Source organism: Aquarana catesbeiana, linkage group LG04 (genome assembly GCF_042186555.1).
Source record: "Aquarana catesbeiana isolate 2022-GZ linkage group LG04, ASM4218655v1, whole genome shotgun sequence".
NCBI classification, from domain to species: domain Eukaryota; kingdom Metazoa; phylum Chordata; class Amphibia; order Anura; family Ranidae; genus Aquarana; species Aquarana catesbeiana.
The window spans coordinates 301,120,727-301,136,239 of NC_133327.1; the positions used below are offsets into that span (position 1 = coordinate 301,120,727).

At 37.6% G+C, this 15,513-nt stretch overlaps 1 protein-coding gene across 4 annotated transcripts in view; it reads left to right on the forward strand.

Moving 5' to 3' along the window:
- The first annotated feature begins 5,021 nt into the window (after window positions 1-5,021).
- ADGRB3 (adhesion G protein-coupled receptor B3) overlaps window positions 5,022-15,513 on the forward strand; it is a 1,384,867-nt gene continuing 1,374,375 nt past the window's right edge. The window contains exons 1-2 of one of the 4 annotated variants that reach the window (XM_073626736.1): window positions 5,022-6,244; window positions 8,767-9,535. In XM_073626736.1, the coding sequence (XP_073482837.1) occupies window positions 8,782-9,535 (754 nt within the window). In that variant the 5' untranslated portion in view covers window positions 5,022-6,244; window positions 8,767-8,781. Of the gene's footprint in view, window positions 6,245-7,131; window positions 7,348-8,766; window positions 9,536-15,513 lie in introns of those variants that run through there. The other 3 variants (XM_073626734.1, XM_073626737.1, XM_073626735.1) reach the window with 3 other exon arrangements.

A 15,513-nucleotide genomic window follows, 5' to 3' on the forward strand; every position in this document is an offset into this window, starting at 1 on the left:
GCCTATATGCAAGTTATTGTCATAAAAAGTGTTTGGGGACCTGTATCAATGCAATTTTTTTTTTTAAAATGACCGTTTTTTCGGGAGCAGTGATTTTTTTAATGCTTAATGTGAAACAAATACAATTTAAATATTCCTTTAAATATCATGCCTGGGGGGTGTCTATAGTATGCCTGTAAAGTGGCACATTTTCCCATGTTTAGAACATTACCAAAGCAAAATTACATTTCTAAAGGAAAAATTGTCATTTAAAACTGATCGCGGCTGTAATGAATTGTTGGGTCTTGGCAATATAAATAAAACTCATTGAAAAAAATGACATGGGTCGCCCCCAGTCCATTACCAGGCCCTTTAAGTCTTGTATGAATATTAAGGGGAACCCCGAACCAAAAATTTTTTAAAAATTGCGAGGGAGTCCCCCCAAAAACCATACCAGGCCCTTGAGGTCTGGTATGGAAATTAAGGGGAACCCTGTGCCAAATTAAAAAAAATGACGTAGGGGTCCCCCCAAAGTCCATACCAGACCCTTATCTGAGCACGCAACCTGGCAGCCGCAGGAAAAGAGGGGTGCTAGAACGATCTCGCCCCCCTCCTAAACCGTACCAGGCCACATGCCCTCAACATGGGGAGGGTGCTTTGGAGCCGCCCCATCTGATGCCACAGGGGGCTTCTCCGTGGTGTCAGAGGGGGCAGGGTCACCCGTTTACATCACCAGGTGGCCCTGCCCTCAGCTATATAAGAACTGTCACCCAGAAGAAGCATCAATCGGCTGGAGCCTCCCGTGGAGGCGGAACTGTTGCAGCTTTTTTTTTTCTTTTTCTTTTTTGGTCCATCGGGCAGCAGGAATTTACATCGCTGGAATTTTTTATTTTTTTATTTTTTAATAAAGGACTTTTCCCAAGCTGTCTCTTGTCTTTTTTACCATTTTTGACACTTTTTTTGTGAAATGATAGGGGTACAATGTACCCCGTTACCAATTCACATAGGGGGGATCTGGGGGTCCCCTTGTTAAAGGGGGCTTCCAGATTCCGTTAATCTCCCCGCCCGCATACCCCCACACCCACCGGGCAAGGATTGTGGGGATGAGGCCATTGTCCCCATCGACATGGGGACAAGGTGCTTCGGGGGGCTACTCCAAAGCACCCTCTCCATGTTGAGGGCACGTGGCCTGGTATAGTTCAAGTGGGGGGTGCTCTCTCGTCCCCCCTCTTTTCCTGCGGCCTACCAGGTTGCGTGCTTGGATAAGGGTCCAGTATGGATTTTGGGGCTCCCTATGCCATTTTTAAAAAAATTTTGGCACAGGGTTCCCCTTAAAATCAATACCAGACCTGAAGGGGTTTTTTTAAATTTGGAGCAGGGTTCCCTTTAATATTCATACCAGACCCAAAGGGCCAGGTAATGGACTGGGGGGGGAACCCATGCCATTTTTTTTGTATCTATAGTGCAGAGACCCGACAATTCATTACAGCCGCAATCAGTTAAATGACAATTTTTCCTTTAGAAATATCATTTTGCTGCGGTACTGTTCTAAACAAGGGAAAAATGTGCCACTTTACAGGCATACTATAGACACCCCTAAGGCACAATATTTAAAGGAATATTTCATTTTTATTGTTTCACTTTAGGCATTCAAAAAATCAATGCTCCTGAAAAAATGTCCGTTTAAAAAAAAAATGTTTGCATTGATACAAGTCCCCAAACACTTTTTTATGACAATAACTTGCATATAAGCCTTTAAAATGAGCACTTTTGATTTTTCATGTTCATGTCCCATAGACTTTAACGGTTTTCTTTTGTTCTTCCGAATATTTTGCCTGTTCGGTATGCTCTGGTGTGAACCGAACCGGGGGGTGTTCTGCTCATCCCTAGTTGTTAAGGACTCAGTGTTGCCTGCACCTGTTGGCATCCTTAATAACATTGAAGTCACTGGCCCCTTTCACTTACATGGCCAGAGATTCCTGGCCATGTAAGTGGAAGGGGCCAGTGACAACACTGGTTGTTAAGGACTCTGCAGTGCCTGTAACCACCAATGTCCTTAACAATCATTGACAGCGTTAAGCTGTCATGTATAATAGTGGTAGTAATATCACTATTGCACATGGCATTTGGTTCTCAATGAATGGGTTTATTTTTGGGTATTCATCCAAACAGCCAACGTTCAACCCAAACTTGTGTTGCTCACCCCTTCAACTAAGCATATGAGTCTTAAGAGAAGGGGTGGCTTTTATAGGTAAAACTGAGCAAAAGCCCCACTATTTTCACAGAACATGGTGCAAAATTACAAACCTTACAGAGGTTTTACATTATTCCATGCTCCTGCAGGTTTGGAGGATGTTGCATGACCAGTCTAAAGTCACTGTCAACTGGTTGAAGCTTTCCGGGATAATCTAGTACAATGCACAAGTACAACATGGAGGATGTTGAATGACCAGTCCAAAACCACTGTCAACTGGTCAAAGCTTTCCAGGATAATCTAGTACAATGCAATACTTCAAGTATTATTTCATTGTATAGGAGGATGCAAAGGGTCCACCTTCATCCTAAGAATATCCGGCAGTAGTGAAACTTGGCATATTTTTCAAAACAGTGGTCTAAAACAGAGCCCAGAATTGACAGGCAACTCCATTATCTCAAATAGGAGACACAGGAATTGGAGGAGATTTTATATGCAATTTATCTGACCTTCTACACTGTTCTTTGGACCCTTTACCCATACACAATGATGCAAGCATATCCAAATCAGTCCACTCTTGTTCAGATTTTGTTGGAATACTTTTTGTGTAGTGTGCAACTATACATTAGCCAGTAGATGGAAGTGTATATATGTTTGTAGCTGCTCTATGGTAAACTCTATGGGGTTAATTTACTAAGATTGAAGAGTGCAAAATATGGTGCAGCTATACTTGGTAGCCAATCAGCTTCTAACTTTAGCTTGTTCAATTAAGCTTTGACAATAAAACCCAGAAGCTGACTAGTTTCTATGAACAGCTGCACCAGATTTTGTACGCTCCAGTTTAAGTAAATCAACCCCTATGTTTTTTCTCTATATAATAAAAAGTTCCTGTTTCCTGTTAGCAGTTAAGCAGCAAGGCCAACGTGGACTGTGAACTGTCTGTCTGTTCTGTAGGGCTATATGCAGAATTTCTAACAGACCTTCACCCGAGTTTTCAGAATAATAATGAATGTGTTCCATGTTTGGAATTACCGTAAATGTTGGAAGAACTTGATGTAAGGTTTATGTGAATAAAATATCTGTTAGGAGTTTATCTTAATTAGATTGGTTGCTATGGGTAACCACAGCCATGCTACTAATAAAATTTTTCTCCTTTGATAAAACATACCAAAGCACATAAAGAAACCAGCTGTCAGGTATTATTACTTATGGCAGTAAGCGTAAACAGCTTTGCTAGAGAAGATATTTGATGCATTGCCTTACTTTTAACATTTGCTATCCATGAGATATATATCAATTAAGACTCTTAACATTTGATGGCGGTCCATGATTTTAATGGATGTAGTTGCTGGGGAACTGCACGCTCTCTGTCTGTAACTACCAGATGGTCACATATTCCTAGTACATGAACCTATTTTCAAGACTGGCAATTGCGTTCTGTGTACAATCATTCAGACCTACAGCCTTTCAGGTAGATATAGCACCAATAGCTCCAACTTCTGCAGTAGTGAATGAGTTGTGCTCTGCTAGTAGCAGCCTAAAATGAAAAGCCTTTATCACTCACTACCTCATTTGGTAATACTAAGTACAAGTGCATCTAACCTAATCTGTTTAAATGTACTTTCTAAATGATGCACAGCATGGAAAGGTATAATAAAACCATCACTTGCTACACTTAATCAAAGTTGACACATAAATAGCATGGGCTGTAGGGGAAATAAGTGATGAAAAAAATATCATGGACTTTAAAGGGAGATCTGTAATGCCCTGGTTTGATTGTGAAAGTAGCATTTCACATTGGTATTCTAATAGTGTGTTATCTGATTTAAGGAAGGGAATGTATAGATGTTGAACTGAATATTTCCTTTGGGACCCATGTCCTGCAGAGGTAAGGCCTTAGGCAATTATGGTCACAGTAATTAAGCGTGGCTACTAGCTTATAATTGGTGATAAAGATTTAGAGTTTGGAGGACATAAATAATGTTCCATTTGACACAGACAGGGGATCTGAAGCAATGGCTTCACTCTTACACACTGTTCATAACAAATTGGAACATGACCCTCTTCCCCTGCATCAGGAAACAGCCTACAGAATAAATGCTCAGTATGTTATGAAAGGAATTATTTTTTTATTATTAACCAGGTTGTGACCCTGGATTTGATCAAATCCATCTATTACCCTCCATCCAGGCAATATTGTCCAGGGAGGTGGCCAGGTCACTACAGAGCATGGAATAGGAAGAGGCACAAACAGAGCACTCGCTTTGCTCTGCTGTATCTATTAAATTAATGCACAGACTAGCACTTGGTTGCAAATCTCTCCCATTAAATGCATTGAGCCTTTTGCAATTTACAAATAGGAAGGGAAGTCTGTGTGCAGATGAAATTCCCTATTGCTTTATAAGACATACTTTGCTCATAGTTTTAAAATGTAGTCAACCGTTCAAATATCCTTAGAGAATTCAGATGCTGGATAAATGGAAAGTGAAGACAATCAAATCAAACACATGAGTGCACAGAGCATGGCATGCATTGTTTAGAAATTGCAAGTCTCCCAGCATTCAGAGGGTTAAGAATGCTATTCCAGCAAGCTTTTTTGCACAATGCATCATTTTAGAGTCCCTGGCTCAGCCTTCCTCCCAACCTAAACAAAGCAAGAACAAATACAATGCTAATTGTAGCCTTGCTGAGAAAATTGCTATTGTTTTCCAGGCAGACAGACAGTGGTATGAAGGTTGATGAGTGTTTTCATTCTAGCCCTGTATCAATTAATCTGCAGCGGGGTCATGCTGACAACTCTTAGGACAGTTGCAGTTCCTATGGCTGTATTATTATTTATCCTGAATCTGGGAGAGGGTCAGATTCCCTCCTGAATTCTATCACTATTTTCCATGCTCATCATGTGTATACTTTCCTAATATTCTAATATGGCAATTTTGCAGCTCCTCCCTGATCCCATCTTGAATCAAGTCATCATGTTGATCTCATACATCTATCGCTTGCAGAGCATTATTAGGAGCAGTCGTCAATAAATTATTTCACTCCACAGGTTTTCAGTGAATCGAATCCCCTGTATATCCACTTTGTGCTGCACTGTCTCCAGCCCTGGGGATTTAAATGGTTAAGAGCTATGATCTCAATCGGTGTGCTTTCTGTGTCCCTTTTTCCCAGAGCTGCTCTTAACAGTCGGCAATCAGCCTAGAGGTGGGGAATGAGAGTAGAAAAAAAAAAAAAGAAACTCTCAGAATGAGAAAATAAAATTTTTTGGGGACCTGCCTGCTTTGAGCAGCTCTGTGACATGTATTTTCAGTCCTGTACTGAAACTGACACGCTCACACTGTTCCAGTGTCTGTCTCTACCCCCCTGCATTGCTTCTTCTCACAGCATTCAAGCAGCTCCCTCCCTCGCCAGCCAAGGATTATTGTAGTAGCTAGCTTCTCCATTATCAATACTTTAAAGGAAAAAAAATAGAAGAAAGGAAGAGAATTTTTAACCAAAAGACCCTTACTCCTGTTAGCAAGAGTATACATTAAGTGAAGCTGACATAGAGGCACATACGCAGGCTCACTGCTTCTGTGCTTCTCCTTCCTTTCCCTCTTGTCCTCTGTAATCTGAACATTTAAACAGATTTCTCCAGCATCAGCTAAGGATTTTTTCAACCTCAGTGGGAGGGAAAAAAAAGACGAAAGAATAACCAAATCAGCAGCACCAGCCTCCTCTTTCTACTCATCATCAGCATCCGATAGCTACAGTATCCCTCTGCCTGCCTGGCCACTGGATTGTCATGTTGGACTTTCTTTTCTCTCAGCCTTCAATCAAAACTGCATCATTGCCTCACTTTCTGTAATTCTGCAAGGTTTCAGGGAGGGGGAGATATTGTTGTGGTTTGTAAAGAAAAGCCCACAGGGATTTCATTGCTGTTCTATGGAAGGATTCGTATTCTGATTTCAATGTGATCAAGACAAAATGGGAGTGAGGGATTCTGACGAAAAGGAGGATTTCCTTCGGTGCTTTTGGAACGTGTGTCTGTGCTAGTGTTCTACAGAGATAGCCACAGATTTGAATTGCAAGGTAAGGCTTAAATGTGTTTACTTCCTGACCTGTCTTATAAGGGTTTGCTTCCATTAGTCAGAGGCTGGGCATTACAGAAACAGACTGCAGGTTCGGAGAATTCCAATCTACATGAATATAGCACAAAATAAAGCTAACTGCCATCTGCAGCTCTAAAAGTTAGACAACTACCTGTATTATAGGCTAATGTAGAGCACATTTCCTTTAGGCTCATCATGCGATGTGTTGTCGGTGAGAGGCATGCAATATGCTTCTTAGTTCTTCACATCTTTAAGAACTACAGAACATCCCATTGTATACCCATCTGGGTTAAAGAGGTTAATAGGAAGTTAAAATAAAGAAAATCTATGCTTGTCTCAGATGTAAAAATGAGGTAGTGGAGCCAAGGCACCGTCTATGTTTCGATAACATAATGACACTTGGAAAAAAATATGTTTGGGGAATATCCAAACTAAAATGCCTGTTTGTTTTCTCTAGATAAACTATTTCTGACAAAATGGGAGATGCTCTGTGTTCCAGGGAGACGTCAGCTGAATCTCTTTAAAGGAAAGAGGCGGGTGGCAAGATCGGCTTAGCTGCCTCTTGTGATCCGTTGAGAATAATTAAACATCTCTGGACAGTTTAAAAACCCAAGGGGAGGATTTGCTAGTGAAAACATGGGTAAACATTTCATGATTGCTACATCTTTAGGTGTAATCCTTGCTAATATGGATGGAAGAAGAAAGTAGATGCAACAAAATGCAGGTGGCAACTTGTCTTTATCCACTTTGTTTTTTTAATGATCCAGAATTTCTGAGATTTGGTGACTGATTTGATCATTTAGATAGTGTCACGTTGGCACTCAACGCCTACACTATCCTGAATGACACTGCGCAGAACTGCATTGCATGCAAGAGGGAAAATACAAGGGAACTGTTGTCTTCTGCCATTTCATGCATGTTTCCCAACATCCTTGATTTAAAGATGCCATCGCAACTAATGTGAAATACAGATTCAATTTACGATCCACGTTGAAGAAATATTCTCTGTTCCTATGGAAATCTGCTACTCTTAGTACGGCTGATAGGCAGCTCTTAGACCACTCGGAAGTCATAGACTTTAATGTAAGGATTTTTTTTTTCTATTCGTCTGTCAATCTAATGATTATAGTCCTTTATTTAACCTGACACCAAAAATAATCCCTGGAAGGCAGCTATAAAAGATACATAAAGCAGAGTTGATAAACAGCTTTGTTCCTTTTTAGGCGTGAGGACACAGTCAGAGACAGACAAACTCAATGCCTAGATGTCTCTTTCCTGAGTGATACAGGAGCATACCAACAGGCTAATACTTAGATTTAACTTTGACCTGAAGTAAAAGCTTGCTGATCATTATTCTTTTCTCTCATTCATAAGCAACTTTGACTTTGATTGGACGTGATTTCTTTCATGTTCCCTTTTAGACGTGGGCACTAAGAGTTAAAAGTAATCAATGTCTGGATGTCAATGTGCATATTATCTACCTAAGGGAGGCAGAAAAGAATAGAAGTCATTTGTATGCAGTTTTCGATGAAATAAATGCAACATGGCTTTGGTTATGGAAGAGCACATCTGCAAAATCACATAAAGCTGTAGCAGACAATATGTTCAGAAGTAATTAACTGCTTGATTTCTACCTAAGTGCACTACTTTTGGGTGTTAAACAGTGGTCTCATTAGCATTTGCTCCATGCAGATTAATTAATTCACAGAAGAACTCTATCCCAAGAGGTTATGTCATTGTAGATTGCATTTCATGGGTACGTGTGTGGAGCTGAATTTGGAGTGTGTTTGCACTCAGGCAGCCATCAGTGTAAATTTGCTAATATGTACTATAATATCACCTAAGCAATTGGAGCACCCTATTTGAGCACCCTATCCTTTTATAGAATGCATATCTGTATATACTTGCTTAGTGTCCATTGGCGAGGGAATTTTAACCTTGTAAAAGAATGCTTGCTACAAATCCTGATTCACACTACAATATGCTGCAATGCTTATATATATATATATATAGTAGAGTAAATCTAGGTGCTGTAAACGTCTAGCATACCAGTGCAAGTATTTTAATTGCAGGGAAAAACATATACAGTAACTGTACAGAAGCTGAATTCAGTTTGCATAAAACGCCACATGGTTTTGGGTTATTCATTAGATGTTTCCTCTGACATGGGGCTTGTCTATTCATTATTTACATAGATGTAGCTTTATCATTAACAAAGTAATGTTTTATGAAATATTATTGTAGACTTTTAAAAAAATGGTATGATGTGAATGTCCACATGGTGGCACTGTTTGCACACGATTAAATCAATCCCATGCATTGGAAAAAAAAATTATATATATATAAATATATATATATATATACTCGCCCTTCTTTTTGAAAAGGTTTATTTTTAAGCTAGCCTGAGTCTTGAAAACAGCTGTCTAGAATATTGTCAGGGGCCCTATTTTCAAATGCTTGCAGAATTCAACTTGCATTTTGATTTTAATTTGTTTTCTACAGGCCAAATGACATAGGATGAAGGCTGTTCGTAATTTGTTGATTTATATATTTTCCACCTATCTACTGGTCATGTTTGATTTTAATTCTGCCCAAGACTTCTGGTGTTCAACATTGGTCAAAGGAGTGATTTATGGATCGTATTCGATAAGTGAAATGTTTCCCAAAAACTTTACCAACTGCACCTGGACGTTGGAAAACCCAGATCCAACCAAATATAGTATCTACCTGAAATTTTCCAAAAAGGACTTCAGCTGCTCAAACTTTTCTCTTTTGGCTTATCAGTTTGATCATTTCTCATATGAGAAAATTCAGGATCTCTTGAGGAACAACAATTCTATCATGCAATTGTGCAATACAAGGAATGCCTTTGTATTTCTGCACTATGATAAAAATTTCATCCAGCTACGTCGGATATACCCAATTGATTTTGTTGGATTACATAAAAGGGAAGAAGACCAAAAATCCTTTTTGGAGTTTCTGGTATTAAACAAGGTGAGCCCTAGTCAGTTTGGCTGTCATGTCCTGTGCACTTGGTTGGAGAACTGCTTGAAACTGGAGAATGGAAAAACAGAGCTTTGCGGAATTATGTACACAAAATGCACTTGTCCCCAGCACTTGGGAGAATGGGGAATAGATGACCAGTCTTTGGTTTCTCTAAACAATGTTATATTACCCCTAAATGAGCAGACTGAAGGCTGTCTGACCCAGGAGCTCCAAGCCACACAGGTCTGCAACCTTTCAAAGGAAGCTAAACGCCCACCCAAAGAAGGTAGGTGTCAAATTTTATCACCACAGTCAAATTTCTATAGGAACCAAAGGCAGATATGACTATGACAAACCATACTGCAAGCGGTACACTGGTTGTCATGCTTTCTTATTTTATATCCAGTAATGATCACCTTCATATCTGTACTTATTTCAGTCAATGGTCTCAATAAACTTCATTTTACCTCTTATCAGCTGCAAAATTGAGAAAATATGTTAAATGTTGCTAATTTGTAGGCATTATGTGCAAAACATGGTAATAAGTGCATGTCATAATGCCATATATGCATCCAGTTTAAGTATTCTTTTTGTAATAGATGTGGACATTTGATATGAGATCTCCATTGCAGACTTCTGTGCTAAAATCACACATGGCTCTAATACTAATGTCTGCATGAGAGCAAAGCAATCTAAATAGTATGTCTCACATCTATAGAGAGATAAGGTAATTAATGAGTTCCAGGTACAACGATTTCACACTCCATGCTCTTACATCTTTTCAATCCATTTGCTTTATAGTGTCCCTTTTAACATTCTGCATGCCACAGGGATATGTGACATTACAGACTTGCAATGACATAGGTCTTCCAAAGAACTAAATGAGTCAAACTGGAGCATTTAACTAAAATTAATATCATGTTGAGCTTATATTAACTTGATGCATTGTATTTTCATCATAAATGGAGCTAGTATCCCTCACATTAGAAGCAGTGTGCTACTGTGTTGGTGAAGTGCTGGTCACTTATTCTTTCTGCGTGTACTATGAAACATATGGGGAGATAGGGATTCATTTTTCAGCTTAAATGTCTTATTTTTTTAAGCTATCTCTTTTTACCACACTGCATTATGAAAAGCATGGATTGAGGGAAGCAGCCATTGTATTTTTTTTTAGCATTCTCCACTGTCATTCTTTCATTCATTTGATGATAAATAGTTCTTGTTTTATTCATGTTATCTATTGTGAAGCCAGGGGTAGATACAAAGCCCAATTCAGTAAACATTGAAGAGAGCAACATGCAATGAGCTGTTACTCTTAGCAACCAATCAGCATTCACCTTGTTGAAGCCAGACTTGTACATTATGGGTTGTAACTGGTTGCTATGACTACTGCACTTTGCAACCATCACTCTGTTCCTTGCAATATTTTACTGAAAAGGCCTAATGTTGTCACAGATTGTTTGAGGATTTAGTTTAAAACTTGTAAGGCCTGTCCAAAGCTAACATTTAAAGCAAGGATGAGGGGACTAAGTAACACTTGTAGAGTAAACTTACTTGCTGTTTAACAACCCTGTATCATTTCATGAATTATTTGATTGTTTACTTAAGTATCAAATCAACAGAGAGTAGCATGAACTTTACTTTACTTTAAAACATGTCATACCAGTTACTCAATTATTGCAACATTAACCACCATTCCACTGGTATTAGTATGCAGTATGGGTTATCCAACTATTATTCATCTAAAGATACATGAAAAAGTTAAGTAAAATCAAGAAGCAGAATGTTCTGTGCAGTAAGAATTTGATATACTGTATGCTTCCATTTGTAGCATGCAGTGGTGGAGGATCTTGTATGTAGTAGGCCAAAAATCCATTCAGTTGTATAGTCCTCTATAAATATATAATGATCACCAGCTGATCAGAAAGGCAAAATAATGAAAGGGGGGGGGTAAACTAAAGGCAGTAGAGACTTACTTGAAAAGATGCAAACATGAAAAATCCATAATATTGGTCCATATGAACAAACAATTGTGGTTATATTTGCTCTTACATACCTTTTTTTAGCCTTACAATTTTATTGCATACATGATGGTAGACCCGCCATAAATATGGTCACAATATGCATAAAAAGGCACATCTTATATGTAGCTTCAAAGAAAATATAATGCATCTTCAAATCTGTGAAATCCACATCTCCACTGACTATAGGATTTATATGTGTACACAAATGTCCCATGGAGTCCAAAACATGCAACTATGCAATGGAATTGCAATGGAATTGGTTGTAGGTATTTTTTGGACTAAAACTGCATGGCCTATAGTGTACTTCCTCTTACAAAGATCTAAATAAGAACTTGTAATGTAATACTATTGTTTATTAATAATAATTAATTAATTAATTATTAATACTATTATTATTATTATTATTATTATTATTATTATTATTATTATTATTTTCATTGTCCATTTAAACATAGAAAACTTTACCTGTTGCTTTCAAAAGGAAGTAATGGATAAACATTTCACGGAGTATTATGAAGTCTAACATGTACGCCAAAGCAATGGTGTAATCAGCAGTCATTGAAAAGAAAATAGCATACTGCTGGTGAAATTAATGAAAGCCCTAAGGCTGTATGAGGCAGTATCACCTTTAGTCCCTTGATTATAATGGACAGATGAACTATACATTTACTAGAATACAATGAATAATCTGCATTGCTTAAAAAGGCATGGATTGAGTGCCAGTCTCAAAGAACTTTATAGCATTTCAACACTTGCAGAAAGAATACAGACTGATTTAAATTTCTAAAGAGAAAACCCTGAAATACATCATTAAATATTTAGACCATGGAGAATACAAGCATAAGTGTAATGATGATGAGCTATAGGGATAGTTTGGTCAAGTAATATCTAGTATGCCTTGAACCCTATTGCAGAATGTGACAACTTAAGGAGTTAGTTCATATCAATGCTTGCATTAAACTATGTTGTTTTAACATGTTGAGTTTTTAACAGACTCTATAAGACCTGACTCAAAAGGGGGTGACTTTCTCCCGTATACTGCTACACAATGGTACTGAGTTACTAAAGAAGTATGGGAATGTTCATAAGGCAACATGAATGTTATCATATCAGCTATCATCAGCTATCATAATGAGGTTGTGTTTACCAAAATTATCCAGTCATGTGAAAGGCAAAACCCACTACATTATTGGATAGCCAAAGTGAACATAGATTTACTCCTTTAGTAAATCAACCACACTATGGTTGATCTACTGAAGGTGCTGTTCTTTTGGTAAAATTATTATTTAGTGATTTGGTAAATAAGGTAAAGCTGTGTTCACATTATTCATTCCATCATGTGCTACCTAAAAAAAAAAAAGTTTTACCTTGTGATATACTAACATTCATTGTTAAAAGTGACCATTCACTTATTAAACAGTTACTACCCCTCTAGTAAATCAACCCCAATGTGTTGTGCTGAGCCCATGCATTTTTCTTTACTGTAAAATGCAATAAAATACACGACAACACATCTGGTAAACTTTAGCCCTTTAGGCCAAATCCCTAATAATGAAATTAGTTATTACATTTAGCAATTAAATGAACTATGAAATGGTGACCATGAAAAAACACAAGATACAATATGAATTTTATAGAAAGAACATCCCATTTAATAACAAATATTGAGGGTGCTGCAAAAAAGTATTCTACACTCTTAAAAGACAAAAAAAAAAATGCATAAATAAAACTTCATATAAAAAACATATTATTACATTTGCATTGCACTTTGCACACATTAACTATATTGTGGGCCCCACATTTTACCCTTCAGTTCCCTAGAAATAGGTGTATTGATAATATAAGCTGAAACAGGACTACAGAGCCTTTTTATGAATAATTGTTCAGACCACAACATGGTTGCTTTCACTGTGGATTGGTGATTTAGGGGCCTTGAGGGTATACTATCAGAAGGCCATTGGGTGGTAAAACACAGTGTATTTTTTACAATAAAGTGGACTGTTGATTCCTTTGTATGTTGCGCACTAGAATATTTAGTAAGGCCTCATACACACAGGCATCAAACTGAGGCTCTTGTGCTGAGCGCTATCCGGTGCCTGAAGCCAGCAGATGGTATTGAGTAAAATGGCCCAATACACATGAGTGCTCATGCATTGCTGTGTTTTATGACTCAGTAATATGAATGGTGCCTGCAGTTTGCTAGATGTGATGATGTGGCATTCATTCACTACAATGGCTCCCTCGTGTAGGGATGCACAGATGAAGAAGATGGCACTTGAAATCATTATGGTGGTGCTATCAAAGCAACCAATCCAATTTCCAGATCCACTATATTTTTATATTGAAGTGGTTTTCCTTTTTTCCATTCATTAAAAATCAGCCTCATAGTGCATGTTCACAGGTTAATAAAAAAATGAATGCTAGGTACTTATCCATAGGAAATCTCTAGTGTGAAGGTATGTTATCTATAAGAATCTTTTGCTACAAGAACATGGTGACTGTTGCACTTGCTACTATATGAATTGATTAATGTAATACAAATAAAATATCCCTGAATATGCCAGCAGTACGATGTATTGCTTTTTTGGTAGTGGACATTACTTGATAGTGGGAAGGAAAATGTTGTTTGTCAATATGTTTAATGATGATTAGCAATGTACAGACAGTGGATCTCGGTTGTTCACCCTCTGTGGTTGTTAAGGTCCTCCCTGGAATTAAAGCAGCTTTCTGCATTAATTGCTGCAGTTATTTGTGAGCAGTTTCATTATAAATAATTGGCTCTTTAACCTCCCCGTTGGGAGGCTTAGACACATCTTTGCTTCTTCTTTACATGACTGATCATTCCAGGAGGCTGCAGCAGCTCAAATCAGACTGTATGCACCACTTCACGCAAATGCACAATTTATAACTCCCAAAGGTTTCAATGCCATCTGACATTTTACAAAAGTATGCATTGTGCTTATAGTCATATGAGTTCTAACAGCATGAACAAATACAATTTTATTGTGAATAAAAAATCCAGATATTTGTTGGTGTGCTCGGCTATGAGATTATAAGAATAAAAAGAGCCATTTTTAGCATGGTTTAAACATTGCTACTTATTTTCTGTAAATTACATCAGTGGCTATGTAAGGATGCATCATACAGATTATAGAGACGGATTAACTGATAGGCATTTTATCGGAAATTATTTGTGGCTGAAATTGTGCAGTTAGAAATCCATTTTTGCAGTAAAAATCATGCAGTCATATGACTATCATCTAATCATAACATGCATGAGAGAATTAGCTCAGGTCAGCATTTTTAAGCTTACCTTAAAATTGCACTGCAACAAAAAAGTTTTATATATATATATATATATATATATATATATATATATATATATATATATATATATATATATAAAAATATATATATATATATATATAAAATATACACCACTGGTTGTATTTAACAATTAATCAAGGAAGAGCGGCCAGTCAGATTTAGCCTTTCAGCACTCACAACAATAATAGAGGGGTGGTGATTGGAAGAGATATATATATATATGCCTTGTTCAATTGTTAAATACAACCAGTGGTGTACATTTACTGACACCTGAAAAGGGTGAGAAAATATCCATTTTGTATGCTGTAAAATATGGCAAAAGCTGGTTTAAACCAAATGACAGAGTAATAAACAACAAACAGTGTTAATAAGTAACACATTGTCAAATTTGAGTGGATATTACAATAACCTGTTATAATAAAACCTGGTTAATGCCAACGCAGGAAAGCAACTTGCAACATCCTAAAGGCAAGCGCAAGACTTTATTATGAGAGCCTAATTACAGGGTGATCTTAACTAGTTAAGACATCCCTGTATGACTATCATCAGTATATTCCACAGAGACATGTTTATTTGAAGGTACATCACAAAAGGCATTTTCAAATATCTATAATGAATACATTAACATTGATATTTATAATGGCTTTGGAAGAGTGAGTTTGCAATTGATTCATGGAAACTACATTAGAGAGTGTAATAGAGGCTGCAGAACACACAGTTGCTGATCCAGAAAAAGGCATATGCCAGAAATCACATTACTGATAGATATTAGGTTGAGAAATGCTCCCTTAGCCCAACATGTGCGCTCTCATCAGAAACAAGCTTCTGCATATGTCTTCCCATTAAAATTCATAGTGTGTGCCATTCCCTTTGCATGACATTTAGCCATAAAACTAATAACCAATCTCCTGAA